The sequence below is a fragment of the Salvia splendens genome, chromosome 10, assembly GCF_004379255.2.
Source record: "Salvia splendens isolate huo1 chromosome 10, SspV2, whole genome shotgun sequence".
NCBI classification, from domain to species: domain Eukaryota; kingdom Viridiplantae; phylum Streptophyta; class Magnoliopsida; order Lamiales; family Lamiaceae; genus Salvia; species Salvia splendens.
The window spans coordinates 9,148,327-9,174,140 of NC_056041.1; the positions used below are offsets into that span (position 1 = coordinate 9,148,327).

The 25,814-nt window shown below is 37.6% G+C and overlaps 5 protein-coding genes across 7 annotated transcripts; 1 reads left to right on the plus strand and 4 right to left on the minus strand.

Moving 5' to 3' along the window:
* Positions 1–23: 23 nt before the first annotated feature.
* Positions 24–4,956, minus strand: LOC121750353 (2-oxoglutarate and iron-dependent oxygenase domain-containing protein CP2-like). Its single transcript, XM_042144875.1, is given in 10 exon segments — positions 24–621; positions 1,226–1,337; positions 1,517–1,635; positions 1,802–1,857; positions 1,860–1,925; positions 2,179–2,265; positions 2,355–2,505; positions 2,594–2,770; positions 3,164–3,211; positions 4,417–4,956. Coding segments are annotated over 10 exon segments (1,182 nt in total). The 5' UTR covers positions 4,747–4,956; the 3' UTR covers positions 24–585.
* A 2,472-nt stretch (positions 4,957–7,428) lies between these two features.
* On the minus strand, positions 7,429–11,833 carry LOC121750352 (2-oxoglutarate and iron-dependent oxygenase domain-containing protein CP2-like). Its single transcript, XM_042144874.1, has 11 exons — positions 11,341–11,833; positions 10,698–10,745; positions 10,174–10,353; positions 9,935–10,085; positions 9,756–9,842; positions 9,463–9,587; positions 9,178–9,296; positions 8,887–8,998; positions 8,225–8,347; positions 8,041–8,089; positions 7,429–7,869 (listed from the first exon to the last, which is right to left on the minus strand). Exons 1-9 carry the CDS (start codon positions 11,668–11,670, stop codon positions 8,312–8,314), a joined length of 1,188 nt encoding a protein of 395 aa, XP_042000808.1. The 5' UTR covers positions 11,671–11,833; the 3' UTR covers positions 7,429–7,869; positions 8,041–8,089; positions 8,225–8,311.
* A 2,396-nt stretch (positions 11,834–14,229) lies between these two features.
* LOC121752328 (sarcoplasmic reticulum histidine-rich calcium-binding protein-like) lies at positions 14,230–16,267 on the plus strand. 3 transcript variants are annotated; one of them, XM_042147332.1, is made up of 3 exons: positions 14,230–14,350; positions 14,596–14,655; positions 15,135–16,267. In XM_042147332.1, the coding sequence occupies exon 3, from the start codon at positions 15,185–15,187 to the stop codon at positions 16,070–16,072; it is 888 nt and encodes a 295-aa protein (XP_042003266.1). In that variant the 5' UTR covers positions 14,230–14,350; positions 14,596–14,655; positions 15,135–15,184; the 3' UTR covers positions 16,073–16,267. The 3 variants fall into 3 exon arrangements, with proteins under 3 accessions (XP_042003266.1, XP_042003267.1, XP_042003268.1); XM_042147333.1 differs by having other exon boundaries at positions 15,171–16,267; XM_042147334.1 differs by lacking the exon at positions 14,596–14,655 and having other exon boundaries at positions 14,245–14,350; positions 15,171–16,267.
* A 1,588-nt stretch (positions 16,268–17,855) lies between these two features.
* On the minus strand, positions 17,856–21,183 carry LOC121753290 (ATP synthase subunit beta, mitochondrial). Its single transcript, XM_042148542.1, has 9 exons — positions 20,630–21,183; positions 20,051–20,126; positions 19,876–19,964; positions 19,640–19,757; positions 19,455–19,558; positions 19,204–19,362; positions 18,888–19,112; positions 18,493–18,804; positions 17,856–18,283 (listed from the first exon to the last, which is right to left on the minus strand). The coding sequence occupies exons 1-9, from the start codon at positions 21,086–21,088 to the stop codon at positions 18,170–18,172; spliced, it is 1,656 nt and encodes a 551-aa protein (XP_042004476.1). The 5' UTR covers positions 21,089–21,183; the 3' UTR covers positions 17,856–18,169.
* Positions 21,184–22,238: 1,055 nt separating this feature from the next.
* On the minus strand, positions 22,239–25,351 carry LOC121751773 (protein DETOXIFICATION 14-like). Its single transcript, XM_042146566.1, has 7 exons — positions 24,990–25,351; positions 23,611–24,161; positions 23,450–23,536; positions 23,205–23,261; positions 22,890–23,128; positions 22,564–22,769; positions 22,239–22,445 (listed from the first exon to the last, which is right to left on the minus strand). The coding sequence occupies exons 1-7, from the start codon at positions 25,224–25,226 to the stop codon at positions 22,392–22,394; spliced, it is 1,431 nt and encodes a 476-aa protein (XP_042002500.1). The 5' UTR covers positions 25,227–25,351; the 3' UTR covers positions 22,239–22,391.
* Positions 25,352–25,814: the final 463 nt, after the last annotated feature.

A 25,814-nucleotide genomic window follows, 5' to 3' on the forward strand; every position in this document is an offset into this window, starting at 1 on the left:
TAATTTTGTGAGGCACCCCAAAATTGAAAAAGAAGACTTATTTTTATAGAATAGAGGGAGTATGTTGTATTTAAACCCAATTGGTGTGGTCAAATGACATAAGACTCATCCATCTTTAACCGAATGGTCAGAGAATCGGACCTAAGTATGAATCAGCTTTAAATCATTGGACTAACTGTCCCTTCGCCTTTAGGTATGGAGCAGCTCTAAATCCTCCATCAGTTATCTCATTCTTCAAAGTGCCAACCTACAAATCAGCATAGGGTATAGTCACTGAACTCTCCGGTGGATAAGCTTGGTCTAATAACCAATTTCAAATAAAGCACAAATAAAGAAAGTCGAAACAATTGGATACAAAACATGGCTGGCTGGTTTTTAACCGCATTGTCAACTGTAGAGCATGTTTATAGGGGACCAATACAGAATTCTTCCACCTAAATAATTCCATTTACATATGTGCTTGGATTGCAAAGAAACAGACAACAAAATGGACATTGTTAGATGCTGCTGATTATGAATATTTGCGATGAGTTGGCTTCTAATGTAATACACAGCTTCAACAACACAATATACAACCACCTCAGCTCAGATAGCAGTTTGCCCCTCCCTCCTCAGCAAATCCTGCAAAACAAACATTACAGCTTGTAATTTTTTTTTATCATGATAACGTTTACTATGGCAATCTCTATTTGATTTTTGATCCTGTGATCTCTTTCTCAAAACAACTATATCCCATCTTTCTAATAACTGATAGTTTCAGCACATATAACCCTCTGAAAGGATGTGTTTGCTGTGTGTGCACAGTGTGTAGTGTGCGTGTGCGTGTGCGTGTGTGTGTGTGTGTGCAGTGCGCGCGCACAATGTGTGCATTTCTTGTGTGTGCACAATGTGTGCAGTGTGTGAAGGTATCTATTTTAAGAAAATTTGGAATTGGAGGTTCCAAGTATTTTATGATACCAACCACTGATTTGGAATTGAAGGCTCCAATTCCAATTCCACCCCCTCAATTTAGTATCTAGATTCTGATGACACTATTTGCTCTATAATTTGCAAAAACTGAAACAACAACAGTCACCATGTAGCATTTGGACCAATTTTCACTGGTTTGATTTAAAAGCTTCGGACATTGAATAAATTGTTGGTATTGAAGAGGGAAACAGGACGGTGTTGTCCTTGCCAGATAAAAATAAAAGCAGTGTATCTAAACTACGGATTTTAGAATTACCATCTTAATAGCCGCAACTGACTGCCGTTGTCTTTCTTTCTTCTCGCGTTGGCACTCTGCACACCAGCTGGAAAAATCTTTTTGATATTTTTTGGATTCTCTGAATACGGAACTGTATAGCAAGATCAAACAGTTGTGTTAATAAGGTGAAGGAAAGATCTACACATCTCATTATTAATATTCCAGAAGTTTTTTTTTTTTTTTTTTTGCTTCAATTCACCAGGATAAAAGTATTACTCCTCTTTTGAAGTCAAAGGCACAACAGAGAGCGAAACAGAATAGTAGTCGAACCTTCTACACCACAACAATAGGTTTATCCTATTCCCAGACGTTGTGGCTCTAGCACCATGTCTATGACGACCACGATGAAGAACGGCACGTCCTGGCACGTGAGAGTAGTCAAATATCTCCTACAAAACAGACAAGACAAAGCCCTACTGATGAAGCCTATTTTCAGTTATAACAATCAATCTTGACATAAATTTTCATCAATACCATCAAACGAAATGAAGGTTTCAGTGTTTGAATAGGAGTATTTTTCGCCAAAAAGAAAGAAACTCTACTGAAATTACTTACCTCAGGCTGTGTTTCCGTATTTACATGTTTATCACATCGTACTCCACGAAAAAGAGTTCTCCCCCGGAAAATTGTTTACCCACGCAGACATTCAAGGAGACTTCCGAGTCATCCACATGGAAACCTATGAGTTTTCATATTGAATGAGAACTTTTACAATCAAATTCTATGCGCAACTTAAAACAGCTGAAGAGGGTGCACTGGGGTTGCACTGGAAAGAAGTACACAGATCATAACAGGGCATAAGTAATTAAACAATAGCTTCGTACCTCAAAAAGAAAGTCATATGTATCGATTTAGCATTAAATTGGGAAATGATTGAACATACAAACCATAAAAATGTAAAATGAAGAGCAAACTTGGACACAGCCACTAACCCAGGTCAACATCTCTATCAATCCCATATTCAAGGACAAAACCATGATGGCTATCAAGGTTTGATCCCCCAACCTCAGGAAAGAAAACTGAAACAGATTTTTACAGGAGCTGATTAGTATCAAACTGATCACTAATGTTAGATGTATTCAAACTTGTCACCAAAAAGCTAAGTCACCTTTTGATATAGGGCGAATAAAATCTTCCATGAGCTTTTCAAGCATTTTTCTCATGCCAAAATCATCAAGAACAGCCCCATACTTATTCATTGTACTGGGTCTCATGATTCTGAACTTCGTCTCGTGCACCCATTTCTCAAAATTTTCCACCTAAGCAATGGAAACATTGTAAGAGAATATAAACTAGTTGGAAGAATAATATTAAGATGCTGAACGATAATTGAAAATAAGGGAATACCTCGGCCAGCAACATTTCACAGAACCGTGGCTGCAGCATTTCAAACGTGAAGATTCCTGGAGAGGGCTCCGACATTATGTTTCTAAAAGCCTGTTCCGTGTTTTCATTGATAGCCTTGAGGAATGAAGGCACGAAAAAGTTTGTCGGATGCATATTATAAAGCTCAAGGTGGAGACGCTGAAAAAAGAAAGATGGTGCAGTTATTTGTTAGAATAACAAGATTCTTCCTGGGACAGGAGTTCAGATGCAAAGAAATGATAATATACAGGGGTGTGTTAAAATACAAACAATTCTTATTGTAGAACTACAAACAATGAACATTTGATGCACTTATAATGAACATTTTATGCACAATAATGCACTTATAATTAACCTTTTATGAACTTGTAATGAACATTTTATGCACATAAACATTACAAGTGTAAACAAGTGCATACAATGTTCATTTCAACTGCATAAAATGTTCATGGTTAGTAGTTCTGCAATAAGAATTGGTTACCAAATGATTACGATCCTATATAAATGTGTGTGTGGTAAGGATCCAATGAGTAGATTTTAAGAGAAGTATACCTGATAGTTGGATATAATCTTTTGTCTGTACTCCCGATGCTTCTGAAGCTGTTAAATGAAGAAGTCAAAAGGTCAATGTCATTGTTGAGCGATGATGTATATGAAGAAGACTATAGTCACTGTATTCTAGACTACATTGTTCCAGATTAAAGAGGCACGTAACAAATTGAATTGAATTGAATATGAGAGTGTTCAATCTTGTCCAATTCTGTCAATATATAGCTTCAAATTTTTGTATAATCTTGGTTTACATATTTAATCATACTTGAATAGCTAGATCTTTCAAACATGAAATCCTTTTTTTTCTAACTAAATCTTTCTACGTTTGTTTATTTAAAACAGAATAAAAAGTCAGTAGAAGAAAAAAAGAAAAGCAAAACAAACATAGCAGAGCAATAGTAGTAACCTGTTTGCTTATCTAATTTACTGAGTCAAACAAACGTTTACCAATGAATAGCTAACTCGAGTTTCATGTAGCCTGGCTTGTTTTTGCTTTTTGCTTGTTGAAATCATATAGGTTCTTATTGTAAGCAATCATGCAATTTTAAGTCCTTGCTGAAATGCTCTGTTCCATATTAAAGAGGCACGTAACAAATTGAATTGAATTGAATATGACAGTGTTCAATCTTGTCCAATTCTGTCAATATATAGCTTCAAATTTTTGTATAATCTTGGTTTACATATTTAATCATACTTGAATAGCTAGATCTTTCAAACATAAAATCCTTTTTTTCTAACTAAATCTTTCTAAGTTTGTTTATTTAAAACAGAATAAAAAGTCAGTAGAAGAAAAAAAGAAAAGCAAAACAAACATAGCAGAGCAATAGTAGTAACCTGTTTGCTTATCTAATTTACTGAGTCAAACAAGCGTTTACCAATGAATAGCTAACTCGAGTTTCATGTAGCCTGGCTTGTTTTTGCTTTTTGCTTGTTGAAATCATATAGGTTTTTATTGTAAGCAATCATGCAATTTTAAGTCCTTGCTGAAATGCTCTGTCCAGAAGAGCCATGCAATAACACTCAGACTATAATGGAGATTCAGCAATAAATATATGGAAAAATCAAAGATTTTGAAATTTTAGCAAAAATCCCTTTCATCAAAAACCAGATATCCGTTATACTCAGTAACAAGCTAAACTTTTCACTCAAAAGTCAGAACACCACGTGTCATGTTTCCTAATTAGACTCAGCATGCATATACAAAAACACACACACTAACACTAAATCAATGAGAATGGCGTAGGAACATTTACCCTAATTCGCTCGTTTTCGGGGTAGTAACGGAGAAGAATCTCGCGCATGTAATTCAACTTCACATCGCGCGCCTGATGCAGCAGATTTGGCGGGAGATACCTCTCCAGCGAGCTGAAGATCAAGGGGCTGAATTCGAGGTCCAAATCCTCGTAATTGTCAGGCCTGTGATCCGAATTGGGGTTAAGCCTCAGTCTGTGCGTCAAGTACGTCGGCGGCGGCGCGGCTCCATTTTTTGGCCCCGGGACAAGGGCACCGCCGTTGGCGTGGCCAATTGCTTGCTCTGGCCTCCCGTCGGACGCCCCAGCTGTACGTCCACCGTCGAGAGACATCGAGGATCGATCAAGGAATGTTTTCCACCGGATTTTTGCGAAATGTATGTGGATTGGAAGGAATAATTTAAGAGCTTAAACAGGTATTTTCGGAGGAACGAAAAAGCTGAATCACGGCGTTTAGGGCTGAGGTGAAAGTGCAGGTGGTGTGGTGAAGGGGATGATGATGAGTGCTAGGGTTTCAGGTTATGCAAAATTTAGGATTGTATAAAATGAATTTGACCAAGTTAATTGATTCGTATTTCTTTTTAGAAAGCGTCATACAAATATGATAAATTTTATTACAAGCGTAATTATAAAATCGTGTTAAGTATATTCGAAAATTAATGTTCATGTCCATTGAAATATTTCGGTAAATCGCATTAGGTATCTTTGATAGAAATCGTTATACGAATATGACAAATTTCATTATAAGCGTAATTGTAAAACCGTGTTAAGTATCTTTGAAATTAATGTTTATGTTTAAGAAAATATGTCGGCAAATCACATTAGGTACCTTTGCAAATTCACATCAGAATATAAGCGTAGCTGTAAAATCGTGTTAAGCATCTTCTAAAATTTACTTTCAATTCCTGCAAAATATTTCGGCAAACCGCATTAATAAACCGATATATGAATATGTTATATTTCAATATAAGCGTGACTGTAAAATCGTGTTAAGTATTTTTTTAAAATTCATGTTAATGTCTGGCAAAATATTTCAGCAAATCGTATTAAGTATCTTCGAAAATTCACATCCCAATATAAGCGTAGCTATAAAATCGTATTAATCATCTCCGTAAATTCACGTTCATTTCCAAAAAAATATTTCAGCAAACAAAATTAAGTTTTTTTTCAAAAATTCACATCTCAATATATTTGCAACTGTAAAATCGTGTTAAGTATCGGCGAAAATCTAGATTCATGTCTAATAAATATATTTTTGGCAAATCGCATATTAAGTATTTCAAGAATTCATGTTCATTTCCATTAAGTATCTTCGAAAATTCACGATCATTTCCAACCAAAAAATTCGATTGGTTTCACATGTAGCATTTCTTACGCGTTTACAATATACGTCACAATCATTATACTCTTAATTCTTAAAACGTCTCCAAAATATTCTAATTGTAATACTAAGCTTAAACACATTTTTCAAATCACACCTTTCTTGTTGCATAACTCAACATCATATACTAGTATATATATGTAATAGATGTCACATGTGAATTACGTCGTGTCATAGCATCATATAAAATTCAGAATATAATATTAGTAGATAAATGTGAATTTTGGAAAAAAATGGAACTTTTTTTTTTCAATTTTAGGAAATTAAAACGTATAATTACGATCACAAATAGTATAATAGATTAATAGAGTCGAATACAAGTATCTTGCTCGATACAATGTGTACAAATCGTACAATGCTAGAAGCCATAGATCTCATATCATTTTTGGCCACGCCATTTACAATGGGAAAACAACTTTATATATAAGCAAAACAGAGAACACTATTCATGATAACACTAGGAAATAATATTCTAAGAAAACGTATTCTAGACAAAATAGAAAATATATTGGATCTAAAATACTTCACCCTCTATATTCTAATAGTCTTCAACTTGAAGACTGAGAACTCTCAAGGAACCACATCTTCTTTATCTGCACCATGCAACCACTTAGCATCACCTATGACCTAACCTTCTAGTTGTCCGCTTGCACCGACGTCGACCGGTCTCAAACCCCTATGCTTCCACTGCTCGGCCGCATGACCGAACTACATTTGTCTTGTGCTCAATGTCTCTCTTGTGCCTGCCCATACCTCCCCCAGTCGTCTTGCTCGTCCCCGCCCAAATGTGCCCATTCACCCTCAACTAGACCAGCACCCGGGGACGCCTACATCCGACGTGTGGTGTCGACAACCACGGTCATTGGTTGGTGCCTCAGGGGACCCATCGTCTATACTTCGTGACTTCTCCTACTTAGCATCAAAGGGATCTGATACTAGTTATCGGAAAATAAATATAGATAATAACGTATATAATAAATACAGAACAAAAGAATTGTTATAAAATACATTAGGCTCATGATATCATTGATATGTGCTAGTACTAGTATTTACTCATTAAATCCACGAACTTCCGCAACATCGAATCATAAAAGACTAGACCGCATTGTAATTATAAAAAACCAAGAACTTCGGCCAACGTAGAAACATAAAACTAAACCTCGTTAGTCGTTATAATTTTCATTGTCTATTCTCTTTAATGAAAGTGTACCTTAATTAATTACTCAATAAATACGAATTTTCTCGTTATTGAACTTGTCAATTAAAAAATTACTTTTGGACCCGCAGTCTCTTTAATAAGATTGAACTGTAAGTCAACATCACCAGGACTTTCAATGTCTCCTTCCAAAGTTAATTAATCTAATTAATGTTATTTTGTGTTTAATTTCCTTTATAGTTTAGGAGAATTCAAAAACTTTTTTAGATAGAAATCAGCGAGTTTATTGATTTCAGTTACAGTAATAATGTTGATTGGTATTCCATAAGATGTGAAAACAAAAACTACAATTGAATATGAGGATTAATATTTCAAATAGTATGAAAGTGGTACAAGTCTAATCTTGAGAATAAAAATGATGTGTTATATCTTGACTTATTGAATAAATCAATAATTGCGAAGTAATTTATAATCCGGATTGAACACAAAAAGCAATTTGTAACAACTATCTTGATTCATTGTATCTCAATGCACGCTGCACCATATGATTTTCGATCCATACTGTGTTGTCGCACCATATGATCTTCGATAGAGAAAAACTAAAGTCTTTCGTCAATCAACTATGCCAAATTCAGAATAAAAGAAAATATCGATGTTAAATTATGGAGTAATAGTGAAGTTTGGAAGGATTGCGGGGAAGAGATCAAAAATGGGTGTAAGAGAGGTATGGTATGGAGCCTATGGACTTGCAAATAAAACAAGAGAACCACTCCGGCCACTGCCGTGGCTGCCTCCCTTTTCCCTCTCCGACTATACCTCTTTGCACATGCACACACAGTAAACAGCCCTACGTCCATCCGACTGCTGTCATCTCTCTTCTGTCCGATGTAGCGCACTCATTTTCTCCATTGGTGAAGAACTGAAGATTCAAGGGAAAATACCTTAACTTAGTTTCTAGCACTCAAGGAAAAATAATAAGTACTCCTTATTTCATCTTGTGGATATGGATTAATGAATAGAAGTTAAGATAGTTAAACTCTAAATGGTAAATTGGAAGAGGATGGCACAAATTGCATCCAGCAAGCAATACCTTTATACTCTTCAAGGTTAAAGATAGCAGCAAACTCATCATTTTGAGCCTGCCAAGATATGAATGATCAAGTTAATAAATGCTTCAATGGAGCATCAGCTATGAATCAACTTCCAAGGCAAAGCATGCCAACTAATACTACACTCAAAAGGGGACTTCATAACATAACAGATTATATTTAGACCTGTATATGCATCAATAATTGCTCTTGAGCTCCAAGGTTTTCACGATTTCTTCACAGATTTGGGCCCGGTTTTTTCTTCGCCTCAGCTCAGGGAGCAGTTTGCCCCTCCCTCCTCAGCATGTCCTTCAAAACAAACACATTACAGCTTGTCATTTTTATGATATATGAAAGCACCTTGCTGTTTATCCACCTAAATGAAGTTCGGGAATAAAACTGTCATCATGATAACATTAACTATGCCAATCTCTATCTGATTTTTTAACCTGTGATCTCTTTCTCAAAAAACAAGTATATATCACATCATTCTAGTAACTGATCATTTCAGCACATATAACCCTATGAAAGGATGGGTAATTTGAAAACCATGTCATACCATCAGACACACGTTATTAGGGTCCGTTGGGTACACGGAATAGGAATTGGAATTGAATTAGTTATCAATTCCAAATCATTTGTTTGGTAGAATGACATAATTGATATGAAATTGAATTTGAAGAATTGTGCTCACACGCATTGCATGTGTGTGTGTGCGTGTGTGCAGTGCGTGTGCGCTATGGGTATGTGTGAAGGTATCTATTTTTATAATTATTTGGAATTCCAATTATCTACTTTTGATATGGAATCAAATTGTGGAATTGGAGGCTCCAAGTATTTTAGAATACCATATCAATAGCAGCAACTGACTGGCGTTGTCTTTCTTTCTTCTCTCGTTTGCACTCTGCACACCAGCTGGAAAAATCTTTTTGATATTTTCTGGATTCTCTGAATACGGAACTGTATAGCAAGATCAAACAGTTGTGTTAATAAGGTGAACGAAAGATCTACACATCTCATTATTAATATTCCAGAAGTATTTTTTTTTTTTTTTTTGCTTCAATTCACCAGGATAAAAGTATTACTCCTCTTTTGAAGTCAAAGGCACAACAGACAGCGAAAGAGAATAGTAGTCCAACCTTCTACACCACAACAATAAGTTCATCCTATTCCCAGCTGTTGTGGCTCTAGCACCATGCCTATGACGACCACGATGAAGAACGGCACTTCCAGGCACGTGTGAGTAATCAAATACCTCCTACAAAACAGACAATACAAAGCCCTATTGATGAAGCCTATCTTCAGTTATAACAATCAATCCTGACATAAATTTTTATCAATACCATCAAACGAAATGAAGGTTTCGGTGTTTAAATAGGAGTATCTTCCACCAATAAGAAACAAACTCTACTCAAACTACTTACCTCAGGCTTTGTTTCCGTATTTACATGTTCATCACATCGTACTCCACGAAAAAAGAGTTCTCCCCCAGAAAATTGTTTACCCACGCAGACATTCAAGGACACTTCCGAGTCATCCACATGGAAACCTGAGTTTTCATATTGAAAGAGAACTTTTACAATCAAATTCTATGCAACTTAAAACAGCCGAAGAGGGTGCACTGTGGTTGCACTGGAAAGCAGTTCACAGAGAAATGAATGAACATACAAACCGTAAAAATGTAAAATGAAGAACAAACTTGAACACAGTCACTAACCCATGTCAACATCTCTATCAATCCCATATTCAAGGACGAAACCATGATGGCTATCAAGGATTGATCCCCCAACCTCAGGAAAGAAAACTGAAACAGATTTTTACAGGAGCTAATTAGTATCAAACCGAGCACCAACAACGTTAGATGTATTCAAACTTGTCACCAAAAAGCTATGTCACCTTTTGATATAGGGCGAATAAAATCTTCCATGAGCTTTTCAAGCATTTTTCTCATGCCAAAATCATCAAGAGCAGCACCATACTTATTCATTGTACTGGGTCTCATGATTCTGAACTTCGTCTCGTGCACCCATTTCTCAAAATTTTCCACCTAAGCAATTGAAACATTGTAAGAGAATATAAACTAGTTGGAAGAATAATATTAAGATGCTGAACGATAATTGAAAATAAGGGAATACCTCGGCCAGCAACATTTCACAGAACCGTGGCTGCAGCATTTCAAACGTGAATATTCCGGGAGAGGGCTCCGACATTATGTTTCTAAAGGCCTGTTCCGTGTTTTCATTGATAGCCTTGAGGAATGAAGGCACGAAAAAGTTTGTCGGATGCATATTATTATAAAGCTCAAGGTGGAGACGCTGAAAAGAGAAAGATGGTGCAGTTATTTGTTAAGAGTAACAAGATTTTTCCTGGGGACAGGAGTTCAAATGCAAAGAAATGATAATAAATAGGGGTGGGTTAAAATACAAACAATGAACATTTTATGCACTTATAATGAACATTTTATGCACCTGTAATGAACATTAGAGTGCATACAAGTGCGAACAAGTGCATACTAGTGCATACAATGTTCATTACTAGTGCACAAAATGTTCATGGTTAGTAGTTCTGCAATAAGAATTGGATACCAAATGATTATGATCCTGTATAATTATGTGTGTAGTAAGGATCCAGCTAGAATTAGATTTTAAGAGAAGTATACCTGATAGTTGGATATAATCTTCTGTCTGTACTCCCGATGCTTCTGAAGCTGTTAAATGAAGAAGTCAAAAGGTCAATATCATTGTTGATCGATGATGTATATGAAGGCAGACTACAGTCACTATATTCTAGACTACAATGTCTCATATATAAAGAGGCACATAACAAATTGAATTGAATTGAATATGACAGTGTTCAATCTTGTCCATTCAAGTTTTTGTGTAATCTTGGTTTACATATTTAATCATACTCCAATAGCTAGATCTTTCAATCATAATTCGAGTTTCATGTAGCCTGGCTTGTTTTCAATGTTTGCTTGTTTAAATCATATAGGTAAGCAATCATGCAATTTTATGTCCTTGCTAAAATGCTCTGTTCAGATGTCCCATGCAAACACAAGATTTAGCAATAAATATATGGAAAAACCAAAGATTTGAAATTTTAGCGGAAATCCCTTTCATCAAAAACTAGATATCCGTTATACTACTAACAAGCTAATTTTTTCACTCAGACGTCAGAACACCACGTGTCATGTTTCCTAATTAGACTCCTCATGCATATAAAAGACACACACTTTAACATTAACACTAACACTAACACTAACACCAACACTAAATCAATGAGAATGGCGTAGGAACATTTACCCTAATTCGCTCGTTTTCGGGGTAGTAACGGAGAAGAATCTCGCTCATGTAATTCAACTTCACATCGCGCGCCTGATGCAGCAGATTTGGCGGGAGATACCTCTCCAGCGAGCTGAAGATCAAGGGGCTGAATTCGAGGTCCAAACCCTCGTAATTGTCGGGCCTGTGATCCGAATTGGGGTTCAGCCTCAGTCTGTGCGTCAAGTACGTCGGCGGCGGCGTGGCTCCATTTTTTAACCCCGGGACAAGGGCGCCGCCGTTGGCGTGGCCAATTGCTTGCTCGGGCCTCCTGTCGGATGCCTCCGATGTACGTGCACTGTCGAAAGCCATCGAGGATCGATCAACAAATGTTTTCCGCCGGATTTTTGCGAAATGTGTGTGGATTGGAATTTAGGAGCTAAACAGGTGTTTTCTGAGGAGCGAGAGAGCTGAATCACGGCGTTTAGGGCTGAGGTGAAAGTGCAGGTGGTGTCGTGAAGGGGATGATGATGGGTGCTAGGGTTTGTATGGGACGGCGACTCAAGTTAATCGATTCGTATTCTTATATACGTTTCAATACAAGTGTAAATGTAAAATCGTGTTAAGTATCTTCGAAAATTCACGTCCATTTCCAACAAAATATTTCGGCAAATCGCATTAAATTTCTTTGAAAGTCACATTAATATAAGCGCACTTGTAATATCGTGTTAAGTATCTTCGTAACTGTAAAATCGTGTTAAGTATCTTCGTAATTGTAAAATCGTGTTAAGTATCGACGTTCATTTCCGTTAAATTTTTTTGGCAAATTGCATTAAGTGTCTTAGAGAATTCACGTTCATTTCCAACAACAAATTCCGATAAATTGCATTCGAGAATCCACGTTCATTTCCAACAAAAAAAATTGTCATCTAAATGATTATTTGGTTTCACATGTGGCATTTCTTACGTGTTTACAATATACTATTGTATCACTATTGTTATACTCTCCTCCAGAGCTTCGCTCAAGTTGATCGGCTCAACTCCGTCGCTGTTGCCGTAGCCCCCGGATCTGTTGAGAGGCGTTCTATTCGGTGCGTTCGGATCCAATCCCGTCAGGAATGTGGGATATCCTTCCGAATTCGTCAGGTCCCCCAGTGCTTGAAGGGGGAGACATACCATTGAGCGAATACTCCTTCATTGTCAATTCTTTGACGTCGTCGTAGCTTTGGCCGCTGCCCATAATCCGCGGGTGGTTTTCGTACAGACCCTGCTGGTGCTGATTTTCGGCTTTCATGCGCTCCTAATGCTTTCGGAGTTGGTCAAGATTGTGGACCTTTGCCTCTGGAGGCTTCGCTTCGGCGTATCTAGCCATGATACGCCCCAGAACCCTCCCTTAGTTTGCATGTTGGAAATGGCCTTGGTACGGAGGAAAGTCGGTGTATGGGTGACCACCGGGTTATTGGTTATCGCCGGAATTTGTGGGACTACCATCGGGCGTCATTGTTAGAGACATAGAAATATTTTAGAGATGAGAGAACGGAGAGGTGAGAAGTAAAAATGAGGTAAATGTAGGGAGTGGAAATAATAAATAAAAAGTGGTCGCAAAATCGGCGGTCGCGCGTCGCATCGACCGTCGATCGCGTCTGGGTGCAGACGGCAGCACGTCAGTGGGAGGAGGCCGTTGATTGGCGGTCCGGCCACAGTGGGTGCCGATAGATTAGGCGGCCAATAGGCGCCTTTATTGTGGGTGTTGTTAATGAATTAAACTATAAATGTAATCAAGCATTTAGTTATTTTATGATTTTACAAAAGAATTTGGTGTAATTTCCAAGTAAATGGATTGAACGGTGGATTTCGGGATTTTGAATTTTCTATTATGTTAGTATTAATATTATTTTAATTATTTTCCAAGTGTTCTATGCGTACGACATTGAATAAATGAAAAAATTACCATTTAAATCACAATTTCTAGTTGATTTTTGGTTAATCCCATATCTTATAAAAGTAAATAATTAAATAAATAATTTTTACATATTTTTCAATTGTCTTGCCTAATTAAAATTTTGATTAAATTTATTATTTAAATCATGATTTTTAGTTAACTTTTGAATAAAAGGTTATACTAAAATGACAACCACGATTAAATTGATAATATAACATCAATGAGAATCCTTAGATTTAGGAGCAGATTCAATCTTACCATACCATGTGCAGACTTGCTTCTCTATGTATCATAGATTGTTTGATTATCTCTGATTTCGCATCGCAAATTGCTTTGAACAATATGCCGAGGTGTTTGCCTATGTATCACAGATTACTTGTCTAGGTTGTCATTTTAATTATGATGTCATCATAGTGCTCTTCTTTGGATAAATTTAACATTGCTCTATATTATGATGATCGATTTTATATGATTATTACTTCATTTGTCCCTTAAATTTTGCCATATTTTTCTATTTCCGTCCGTCCCACAAAATTTGTCATAATTTACCATTTTTGGTAGTGGGCCACATATCCCATTAACTTATTCCTACTCACATTTCATTATAAACTAATAATAAAAGTATGACTCACTTTCTTCTAGTTTTTTCAACTTACTTTCATAGTTCTTAAAATATGTTATGGGTTAAAAAATGTGACATAATTTGTGGGACGGATGGTTGGCGAAAGTCGCAACAAATTTTTATCAAAGTTTCAATTGAATTGGACAATTGATAGATGTACAAAAGTGGTGATTTAGTTAGTTATTTTTATAAGTTATGGAATTAACAAGTCAAACAAAATTATGATTTAATTCACAAAATTTCCTGAATAGATATACTACTATTAAATAAAGTAATTTAACTAGTTTATGTAAATTAAATACTAGAGAACTTAAAATTATTGTATTATATGATGGGTATAAATATGTTTTAGAAGAGTTGGTTAGTCATAGTGTCTGAAATTTGAATTCGGGAACGTTCTACAGAAAGAAAAGGTCAATCAGCTCACGAGATTAGTCAAGAACATCAGCTCCTCCTCCAATTTCATCTTGATCTGTTTTTCTTTTCAGGTGCGGATTCTCGAATTCCTTCTCTTTTATTATATGTTTCTTGTTTTGCCTTGGATCTGTAGTTTCTTTGCGAACGGATTGTTAAAATTTAGGGTTTTACGAAAATACTGAATCTTTGAACTGCCGATTTATGTTCTAATAATAGTGTGAAATCGACCTCTTCAATCTTGTGTTTTGACTGGTTCCCCCCCAATTAAATCTGGGTTACTAGTGATAATTTGAAGCTTATGTTCTTGTTTGAACAGTTGAGGGCGGATAGGTGGTCTTACTCTTGGGCTTTTGTAATTTCCGTTGGTTGTCACAAGGTGAGAAACGTGCTACTATTAGAGATCGTGTTTTGCTGTTTAGCTATATTTTACGATTCTAGAATATTGTTGTGTTTCTAAGGTAATTTGATTGGTTGAAATTTGTCAGTTAGGAACAGTAATTTGAATATTCATAGACATGATAAGTTTGTGATAGTAGTTGTATTGTATATGCTGAATCTTAAACTGATTTAATTGGTTGAATTTATTCACTTAGACTTGGGATCAAGAATTTGAACTGCCATAGGCATGATAAGTTTCTTGTAGTTTTTTTATATGTTGAATCTTGAACTGATTTGATTGGTTTAATTTTGTCACTTGAGACCAAGAATTTGAATAGCCATAGACATGGTAAGTTGCTGGCAGATATATATTCTGAAGTGGAATCTGATTTCGAGTAGTATTTGTTACTAGCATTATATCTTGATAGTCTGGTGTTAGTGCTGGAGGAACTAACATTATTTCCTTCTCTCTTTGAGATGCACTTCTGGTCGTCGTCATCATACCAAATGCAGCAAGACTTGTGTTTATGGATGCCAAGAAATTTATGCTGCTTGTCGAGGAGAAGAAAAAGAGAGTTTTGGCGAAGAAGGAAGCACCCCTGAAATGGGAACAAAAGCTCGAAGCTGCTGCAAAGGCACGGGCCGATGCTGAAGCCAAGGCGAGGATGGCAAAAGCTGCCAAGCACAAGGGAAGGTCTACATCAGTGTCTGATACCGACAGTGATAGTGATCGTAGTGAGGAGAGAAAGAGGACTAGGAAGTCCCACAAGAAGCGAAGAAGGCACAGCCATTCGGATTCTGACCATGAGAAGAGGAAGAATAGGAAATCCAAGAGGAAGCCAAAGAGACGATTGTATGATTCTGATGATGAAAGCAGCGATGGGTATGATTTGGAGGAGGAGAAGAGGAAGGATAGGAAATTGGGGAAGAAGCCAAAGCGATCGGATGATGACAGCAGTGATGGATGTAGCAGTGACTTCGGAGAGAAAAGGAGGCGGCATGGCCACAGGAAACGCAGGCATGATTCACACTCAGCTTCAAGTTCTGATTCCGACAGTGACGAGGATGGTCATGCTGTTCGAAGAAAAAGCAATAGAAAGCCTCATAAACATCACCACCACCACCATCATCATCATGGACGAGCGCGTGATTCTGATTGGAGTGAGGAGGAGACGGGCAGAAGGGAACAGCGTAATAAGCACGGCAAGTCTGATTCTGATAGGCACCGGTTGGGTAGGAGGAGCATATCTCTGGGGAGATCATCTGATGATGATAACAGAAAAGGCGACCACCATGATCACATTAATGGTCGCCAACGGTCACATGAGCTGATGATACCCAACAAAGATGAGGCCTTGCAGCGTATTGAAGATAATAGTGCACCTGAAAATGCCAATATAAATGGCCAAGATTAGATGTTATGGAAAGCCATAGAAACAACTGTTCATTTGCTTTAGTTTTCTTGATAATTTATTGTGCTGGGCTAGCACGAAACTTCCATGGTCATTGATTCTTAGAATGTTTGTATCTTGACTACTTTTAAATTGAATTGTCATCTGCTTTGGAACCTTGCATTCATTTGTTATAAATTTGACTACGATCTTTCTCGAGTGCTCGATTATGTATCTATATGAATCTCAATAATTAAATAAGTATAACTTGTATAGAAAACAAATCGTGAGCATCACTTCTAATACATAGGTAGAAGTAGAATACAGTACGATCAAAATTTTTAGCATCTTGCTAGCACACTTGGTTTTTCTATAAGTCGCAGTCTCATGTCTGAGTTTCAGCACGAGGTAATATATGACTTGGTAGTGTAATGTTACAAGCATGTTTTCTGATAATGTAAATGTTAGAAGTTCTTCAAAATCTTTTCACTTGCAGCCAAGAATAACGGATACTAAATTTTAGTTGGATAGTTTGAAGAACCAATGTACAGGTTAGAGAACCGAATTGGTATATTATTAGTCAATGAATCGATTTACTTCGTAATGTTATTGGGAATAATAGTAGCCAATTGTCATTTGAATGCGATTTTCTCTAATTTGGTGACCAGGATTGGCATTTGGCAGTGTGTCGGGATTTAATTCAACAGTAGAATAGAACAATGTTTTTTGTTACTACTACTATTTATGAGTTTATTGGAATTGAGATGGGAATAACTAATAAGAGCATCCACAGTGATGCGGATGTTCCGGCGGACTTCCCAAAAATACCTCCTGCCACGTCATAAGGACTTCCCACTGCACTGCTAATCATAAGGACATCTCACTGCACAATGACGGGCATCCCCAAGGACATCCCGGCGGACATCCCCAAGGACATCCACAATAATAAAAATTCACAAATTCAGAAATATGTAATTTACGGAATTAAAATTTCGACACGAATACGGAAAAATGCAACGATTTTATTTAAAAAAAAACACATATTTATATTAAAAAAAAGTACATAGTTCACAAAAAAAATCATCCCAAACCAAAAAACGATTCAAACAAAGTACATGTTATGCCTTGAATCCCTATAGTTTGCCACTAGCCGAACGAGGTATGATATGTTTTTGTTTTAGGCCTTCATTTCTGACGATAATACATGCGTTAGAGTTTTTTAAAAAATCATATATATAGAGTTTGCAACGAGGCGTATATATAGATTTTTTTTTTTTAAAAATAAAAATTGGGACTTCCACAGGGACGTCCGTCGTCGGAAAGCCGCGGATCTGCGGTGTCCGCAGCCGACGTCCGCGTCCGCCCCTTGCACGCCTAATGGCGGACGTCCCGCGCGGACGTCCGGCACGCCGGTCCGATGTCCACGCGGGACGTCCTCCGTTGCGGATGCTCTAAGTCTCATTTTACGGTTTTCTAGAAGTCTAATACTATAACATGCTTAATAAAATATGGTGATGAAACTTTGAGACTGTATCCTACTGAAACAAGACATGTAACCTAATGATTAAACGCATTTGAGTAAATAATTTGATTAATTTATTTTTGATTCGTTTATAGGTTAATATACTGTCTCTAGACTTTAAGATGAGTGCAGTGCTCTGTAGTCTGGTACAATATCAATGGTTGATACTATCATTTAAATAACCACGTGGGATCAATATTAAAACTATAGCTAAATTTCAAATAAATCTCAGGAGCCATAATAGTGAACATCAAACAAAATGCAAACATGTCAAAGACACTGAGATATTCAAACACATTGAAACAACATAGCAGTGGGGTGAATCCAATTCTCAGGAAACAACTTGAAGCAAAAATATACATGTTTGCCGATGTCCCCCCAGCTTATTATTGTCACACGACAAGACAATCGGATAGGGGGCTTGGCAGAGAGCCATTGTAACATTTTCCCGCACATATAGAACAAAAAACAGAAATGTAATATCCCCAAAAATAGAAAAATCTTTCATGTGGGCATTGCATTGCCAAGAGCTAAATTATTTTCGCAATTATCAGCAGCGCAGAACAAGATGTCATCAAAAGAGAAAGTTTGACCTATATCTAAGCAGCAGACTCCTTGGCAATCTTCTCAGCCTTGGCAATCACCTCCTCGATTCCTCCAACCATGTAAAATGACTGTTCTGAAAGGTCATCATACTTACCATCCAAGACTCCCTGTTACAGAACAATCAAGAGACACACATCAAATAATGATCATATATGAACGATGTAATTCAGTGGTGCATAAATTAGCGTGTCTATCAGCATAATATAAACAGAAGGAAAATAGAAATATACACATCCACTCTGTATCATAGCAACAGCACCTCTACAAATGGTACATACACTGATTTCATGAAAGACAAGAATGTAACGATATTTACCTGGAAACTGGTGATGCTCTCCTTCAGCTCAACATACTTTCCTGGGGCACCCGTGAAAACTTCTGCGACATGGAAAGGCTGGCTCAAAAATCGTTGGATCTTACGAGCACGTGCAACAGTCAATTTGTCATCTTCACTGAGCTCATCCATTCCGAGAATGGCAATAATATCTTGAAGATTCTTGTAGTTCTGCAAAACTTTCTGGACACCACGAGCTGTATTGTAGTGTCCCTCTCCCAATATGTGTGGGGAAAGCATGCGAGATGTTGAATCCAGAGGATCGACAGCAGGATAAATACCAAGCTCAGAAATCTACAAAGTACAGGCAGACAAATAATAAATAAAAAAACGATTGTAAAATTTCTTGAAGCAAGTTATAAACAAAATATACATACCGATCGTGATAACACAGTGGTGGCATCCAAGTGAGCGAAGGTGGTTGCAGGAGCAGGATCTGTCAAATCGTCAGCTGGCACATAAATAGCTTGGACTGATGTAATAGAACCCTTCTTGGTCGTAGTAATACGTTCTTGAAGACCTCCAAGATCAGTAGCCAAAGTAGGCTGATAACCGACAGCAGAAGGAATACGTCCAAGCAAAGCAGACACTTCAGAGTTGGCCTGGAAAAATATTAAACACAATATGTAACATCAGTAACATGCAAAATACAAAGTGGCTAAACAATGAATAGTCATAACAAATTAAGCCTACTTGGGTGAAACGGAAAATGTTATCAATAAACAGAAGCACATCCTGTCCCTCAGCATCACGGAAATGTTCAGCCACAGTCAGTCCAGTAAGTCCAACACGAGCACGAGCACCCGGGGGCTCATTCATTTGACCATAGACAAGAGCACATTTGCTCTCAGCCTGAACAAGTAAGATAACAAAACCTCAGTAAAAAGGTAATACCAAACTGGATAATAGAAAACATCCAAAAGAAGCAATGCTGAGTTGCTGACCTGCTTCTCATCTAGCTTAATGACACCACTTTCAATCATTTCCCGGTACAAGTCATTACCCTCACGTGTACGTTCTCCCACACCAGCGAAGACAGAGAAACCACCTGACAGACAAACCAGTAACAACAATGAGATATTTGTTGAGTGATGCATCACTAAAATGCAGCAATCCAACAAGAACTAACCATGAGCTTTGGCAACGTTGTTGATCAGCTCCATGATAAGCACTGTCTTTCCAACACCAGCACCGCCAAAAAGCCCAATCTTTCCTCCTCTTTGGTAAGGTGCAAGTAGGTCGACAACCTGGAATTTCCAAAATAAAAATAGAAAAGTAATGTCTTAGAGAAACCCAGTGAGAGTGAGAAGAATGAGGTAAATTGGTTGTTCAAGAGGATCACTGCAATGACCAGTAAAAAAGTACCTTGATACCAGTGACAAGAATTTCTTGTTCGGTAGATTGCTCCACAAAGGATGGAGCTTCACGGTGAATGGGTAAGAAGTGCTCAGTCTCTGCATAACAACAGCTCATTGGTAAATCTACATTTTTCCAACTACCAACAAGAAATGACTTCTTCCAAAAAGGCAATATTACTTACTAAGATCTCCCTTGTGGTCAATGGGCTCTCCAATGACATTAATGATGCGACCTAGAGTGGCCCTACCAACAGGAACCTACAATCGTGTAAAATAATTGTTAATCGACAAGATACCTACAACAGTGACTTGAGAATCAGCACAGTTGACAACCAAAAGTGTTATTTTACACCTGAGTCTAGGTAAGCAAGAGCCATTGGAAATTGCTCAAGTAACCCCAATCAAAACCAGGAAACCAACAAATGTCACCCCCATTGGCAGTAAATAAACTTTTAACTATATCATAAAATTTCAGTCAAGTGACATATGTGTCATCGAGAACAACAAACTCATTGCTTTGATGAAATTATAAGGTTAAGAAAGCTTAAATCTCAGACACGTCCACGTAAGAACAAAAAGACTTAATATGCTAAATCAAAGCGTTTTAAAAAGCTCATTTATCATCAATTGACCATGAGAAACGAATAGCTTATCATCAGATCTAACCATCAAACAAAACATCAGGATAAAATCAATACAATACAAATCAATTCAACTCGATTTCAGTATAATCCAATACGACGTAACACATTAAAACTCACAGTAATTGGAGACCCCGTGTTCAGAACGCGCTGGCCTCTAACAAGCCCTTCAGTTCCATCCATAGCAATGCATCTCACCACATTCTCACCCAAGTGAGAAGCCACCTCAAGCACAAGCCTGATCTGGTTATCCAGAACCTCAAGCGCCGTCAGAATGGGGGGCAAACCGTCCTCGAATCTCACATCGACGACGGCACCGATGACCTGGCAGACCTTCCCGATCGCGCCTTTTCCGGTGAACTCGTCAGTGATCTTCCCAGTGTGGCCATCATTGGAAGGAGCCTTGGAGGGAGGAGCAGCCGGAGCTGCCGATGTGGCGTAGTGGTTGGCGAAGCGGTGGAGGAAGTGGCCGGCGGGTGAAGGCCGAGAGCTAGGCCTCGGGGCCGAGGAGATTGGAGATCTAGGACGGCGAGCGGCGGCGGATCGGAGGAACGAGGCCAGGAGCCTCCGGGAAGCCATGGTGGAGGAGTTGATGATAGAGATTTGGAGAGAGTGGAGAAATGGTGAGGAGAAATGGGTGCTAGGGTTTGTGTCAAAGGGGGTTATAATCTGGAGAGAAAGAGGAGTGGACTTTAATTTTTTATTACTTTTTAACCTGTTTTAACTTGAACTGATTCCTTTTTTTTACTGTGCTGTTGCGACGGGGTACCGTTTTCGCCGTAGGCAGAAATAAAAGGATCAAAGAAATGCGAATGGGTAAAAATATGACACGTGGCGCTAAGGGCCGTTGACTACGTCATTCTTCCCCATTAATAATTTGCTTCTGCAATTGCAATTGTGATTTCTAAGTTTACAATCTCAATTTAAGATTACTTTGTACTCGCTCTTTTTTCTATTATAATTGACACTCTTAGTATGAGAACGAATTTTAAGAAATGTAAATAAAAGTTAATTAGAAAAGTTAGTGCAACGTGATATTCACTTTTTATATTAATTTTATAATAAAATGTGAGTGAAGTGAATTAGTGAAATGCGATAGCTACTTACCATTTATGGTCAAAATGAAGTGTGACAATTATTATGGGACATATTGAAATGGAAAAGAATGACAACTATTGTGGGACGGAGTAATTTTGATGAATACAATGTAATTTAAACTTGTATGAAATAAACATACAAGTATCAAGTATATAGTACAGCATCTAAATAATATTTTGAATTTAAGCTTGTAAAAGACATTATCAAATCATAAATAAGTTAACTTTTAGTTCCATAACATGTGTTACATCATACAATAATAAATTGTGTATGTGTGATGGTGAGTTCGCCAGCGATAAAAAGTTAATGCAGGTCTCAGGTTCGACTCATCCTTAACACGACTTTTAAATTTAAATTTATTTATTCATCAAAAAAAGTAATAAATTAATCCTATGATTAGTGTAATAAATATCAAATTTATGGTAACTCATGTTATTTTGATACACTTCAATATTTTATGATTGTGAAGACATAAGGATCCATCATGAATTACAGTCTTGCTAAAGAAACAATATATTCGTTTACAACCGTTATTAAATAGACAGATTTGGTACGCACCGTTTTTCAAATTGAATCAAAGATGGAAAAGAAGTAAAATTTGGATAACTACGGAGTATAAAAGAAGAGCAAATTGACACATCAAATTGTTCACGTTGCATAATATTTCAAAATAATGATCTACAGTTCGAAAAAAACATATACTCCTACTTAAAATTCCATATGTCAAACAAACCTGAGGCACATATTATTATTACGACTATTACAAAATTTAAATTCGCTTTCTTCAGGAAAGAAGTGCAAACTCCTCCTGAAATAACCTCTCCCTTGCTTTAGCAGCCTACGCCATAAATAAAGATTGGTCACAATTCACAATCAACATACACATACACATGGTTCATACTATTATAGGCTTTGATATGTTCATAACTATTTAGAAACAAACCAAGAAAACATACTTGTTTCTCCCAATTTGTGAAAATTGTTATTAGGGAGAGCAAAATCGTTTGAAGCGTTGCACCGGACAGTATCCCGATCCATAGACCAACCCCTCTAAAATTAAACCAAAATGTCAGTGCAATCGCGATAGGGATTCCGAATAGATAAAACGATGCAAGGTTGATATAGGCGCCAATGTGCTGCCATCCGCATCCCCTAGCAACCCCTGCAAACTCAACACATGGAGAACGACCTTGTAATGTGATTCTATTACATTACACACATCACAATTATGTAACTTTTGTATCAATTCAAAGAAATCCTTGATGGAGCAGATGATGATTACCGGAAAGACATCCTTGGAGATTGTCCGTTATAATTGACAGACAGAGAAGCGGAGCCATGTAAGCCACGTAGTCCACAACTTCCTTCTCATTGCTGAAAATGTAGCCAAAAACATCCCGGCTAGCAAACACACACGAACTTATACCCAACGCGCACACACCAGCAAGCAGCATTAGCGCCCTGACAGAGAGCTGGGCCCCCTGCGGCCTCCCGGCTCCCAGCTCATTTGAAATCCTAGTGCTGAAGATTAAAAATCAAGCATTAAAGCCTAAATTAATGACACACAAAGTGTTGGTTGCTTGTGTTGCTAATATACCTCGCTGCACCAGCAAATCCAAACGGTATTGCATACAGCGTTGAGATAGTGTTTAGGCTGTTGAAAAAGGGATAGTTATTAATGAGTCTGAAAACACACGCTAGAACTGGAAAAATCAAAGTAATTGTGTTCGTACAAGAAGGTTCAGATGAAAAACATTCTTTAAGTGAGAACTTGAGAACTGGTTGCAATGAATTTATTCGTAAAACTTGCATATGTTCTCACGATAAAAAAGGTTCACGTACCACACAGACAGTACGGAGCTCTCCAGCTGGGGATTTGGTAATAGCCCCGACATCAAGATCATCAGCTCGTACGACCACCACTCCAGACTACAAAATCACCATATTCCATAACATGAGGCACTAACAATACAAGACAAATGACACCATAACAAGCAACTCACCAAATCATAACAGCAGAAGGCACTGCAAAGCGGAAGAACTCCTTAATCCTGTTGATCTCGAATATCATACACGAGATTGGAGCTCTCGTTTTCTGGCACTCGGGGGAGTACCTCATATACAGACCTAAAATGGTAACATTCAACCACATAGAGAGGCCAATGGAGACTGCACCTCCGAGATTCTCCAACCCGGTTTTGTAGACGAGCACCCAACACACGGGCACATGGAAGCAGAGGGTGGTGCACGAGCTCACGAGCATGGGCCAGATCAAGCTCTGCATCTGGAAGTAACGGATGAGGGGCTGGAGAGCCGCGTACCCAAAGAGAGCTGGGATGAGGCACACTGAGAACCTCCCGGCCTCATGAGAAATCTGAGGGTCTTGGCCGACCAATTTGAGCAAGTCTCCCATGTATATCCACAGGAGGGACAGGGGAAAGCAGACCAAGAGCAGAGAGGCAATGGCGGTGTAAGTCTGAGTTCCGACCCTCTCATATTGCTGAGCTCCGAAAGCTTGCCCGCTGATCGTCTCTAGAGCACTTGCCATACCTAACTGTTGTTCACCAGTTCAGACAGTTTTCAAGAAGCATGATTGTAGTGAAAATTTCACTGTGAACCTTATAAATGCAACAACATGTAGTAAGGCTTGAAACTCATATGCATGCTCTCTTTCTCAATTCTCAGTCAATAAACAAGTATTATGAAGTTGAAATCTAGTGTGGTGATGCTTTGTTGACTCAGAGAAACTACAAGTTGGAAGCTGAGTGTGAACAGTGCATAACATGAATTGAAGTATTATTTGATTTGAACATTATAACACTACAGCTTTGCAACCAATAGTTAGTCTTTGCATATATGAAACTAATGTCAATCTACATATACGAATTAACAGCTTTGAAATCTGGGCTTTAATACAAACTTGCTGTAATAACTTATAAGCTTCTCAGAACATAAGTTTATTTTTTATACACTCTTCTCATTTAACATCTCTTCAATTTTCTCTGTTGAATCACAAATTTTCTCTTAAACTTATTATCTAAACATGTAATAACCTTAGACATTTTGTAGTCCTATATTGGAGTAGGCTTTAAAAACATCTTATAAATGATTAGAATTTATAAAGTCCGTAAAATAAGCATATAAACCTCCTAAATCAAGAGTGATAGGTGGCGATAGCAGCTCTGTATGTGATTTATGAGGAAAGCTATACAAAATCTCAAGAACAGAAGTGCTTACTAAATTTAGCAAATAAACAGAAATGTTTACTAAATTTAGCAAGTAAGAGACATAATTCCAAAAAAATGCGGCAGAAGATCAAATTAGCAATGACTGATTGAGCTGTAAAAATAAAAAAGAGGGAGAGGGGATAGGGAAAGCATACAAGGAAGCTGAAGCCAGTGACGCTAGCAAAAGAAATGGCTATGGCGGTGCTGGAAAGAGCGAGTTCCCCTAAATGGCCGACCATCATGAGCGAAATGACAGTGAGCAAGAAGAAGGAAAGAGTGACAGCCACCATCGGCCCTGCTAAATAACATAATCTCTTCATCTCATCCCATATCTCTTTCCATCTTCTTCCTCTTTCCGCCGACCCTTCCTTCCTCACCAATCCCTCATCCATCTCTCTCTCTCTCTCTCTCTCCGCTTTGAGCGCTAGACCGTAGACTTGAGAGTAACAAGTACAAGTAAATTGTTTGTTTAATGCTGTTTTTCTCAGATACGGTGGCCGCCACAAATCATACTACTCTACTAATTAATTACTCTTTTTTTTCTTCCAGCAGTTTTCTCCACCGTTGTCACGGACCACACGTTTTTAATACCTAGATACTAATCCTTCCGTCCCACAATAATTATCGCTTTTATTGTGGGCACGCATTTTAAGAAATATAAAAAAATTAGTTGGAAAAATAAGTGAAATGTGAAACTCATTTTTTATATTAATTTTATAATAAAATGTGAGTGAAGTGAGTTAGTAGAATGAGATTGAAGTGTGATAATTTATAATGGAAAAGAGTGACAATTATTGTGGGATAGAATGAATAATTTTAAGGTAATAATAGTACTGCTCTTTAGCAGTAGTACTACATTGATATAATAAGAATGGTTATTTTCAATACAATTGCCAACTTTTTGCGCTTTCTGATTTTTCTTTTAAATTATTTTAATTTGGGTGTATAGGAATGATTTTTCTATCAACAAGCATTTCCAC

Coding starts and splice junctions, on each gene's coding strand:
- LOC121750352 (XM_042144874.1), bottom strand. CDS start 11,670: ATGGCTTTCGACAGTGCACGTACATCGGAGGCATCCGACAGGAGGCCC. Junction 9,588..9,755: donor TGATAGAGATGTTGACATGG/GTTAGTGACTGT, acceptor ATGAAAACTCAG/GTTTCCATGTGGATGACTCG. Junction 8,999..9,177: donor TTATTGTTGTGGTGTAGAAG/GTTGGACTACTA, acceptor CTTGCTATACAG/TTCCGTATTCAGAGAATCCA.
- LOC121752328 (XM_042147332.1), top strand. CDS start 15,185: ATGGATGCCAAGAAATTTATGCTGCTTGTCGAGGAGAAGAAAAAGAGA.
- LOC121753290 (XM_042148542.1), bottom strand. CDS start 21,088: ATGGCTTCCCGGAGGCTCCTGGCCTCGTTCCTCCGATCCGCCGCCGCT. Junction 20,127..20,629: donor ACACGGGGTCTCCAATTACT/GTGAGTTTTAAT, acceptor ACACGATTGTAG/GTTCCTGTTGGTAGGGCCAC. Junction 18,284..18,492: donor AGAGCATCACCAGTTTCCAG/GTAAATATCGTT, acceptor GTTCTGTAACAG/GGAGTCTTGGATGGTAAGTA.
- LOC121751773 (XM_042146566.1), bottom strand. CDS start 25,226: ATGGATGAGGGATTGGTGAGGAAGGAAGGGTCGGCGGAAAGAGGAAGA. Junction 24,162..24,989: donor TCACTGGCTTCAGCTTCCTT/GTATGCTTTCCC, acceptor GGTGAACAACAG/TTAGGTATGGCAAGTGCTCT. Junction 22,770..22,889: donor TCTCCAAGGATGTCTTTCCG/GTAATCATCATC, acceptor TTGAGTTTGCAG/GGGTTGCTAGGGGATGCGGA.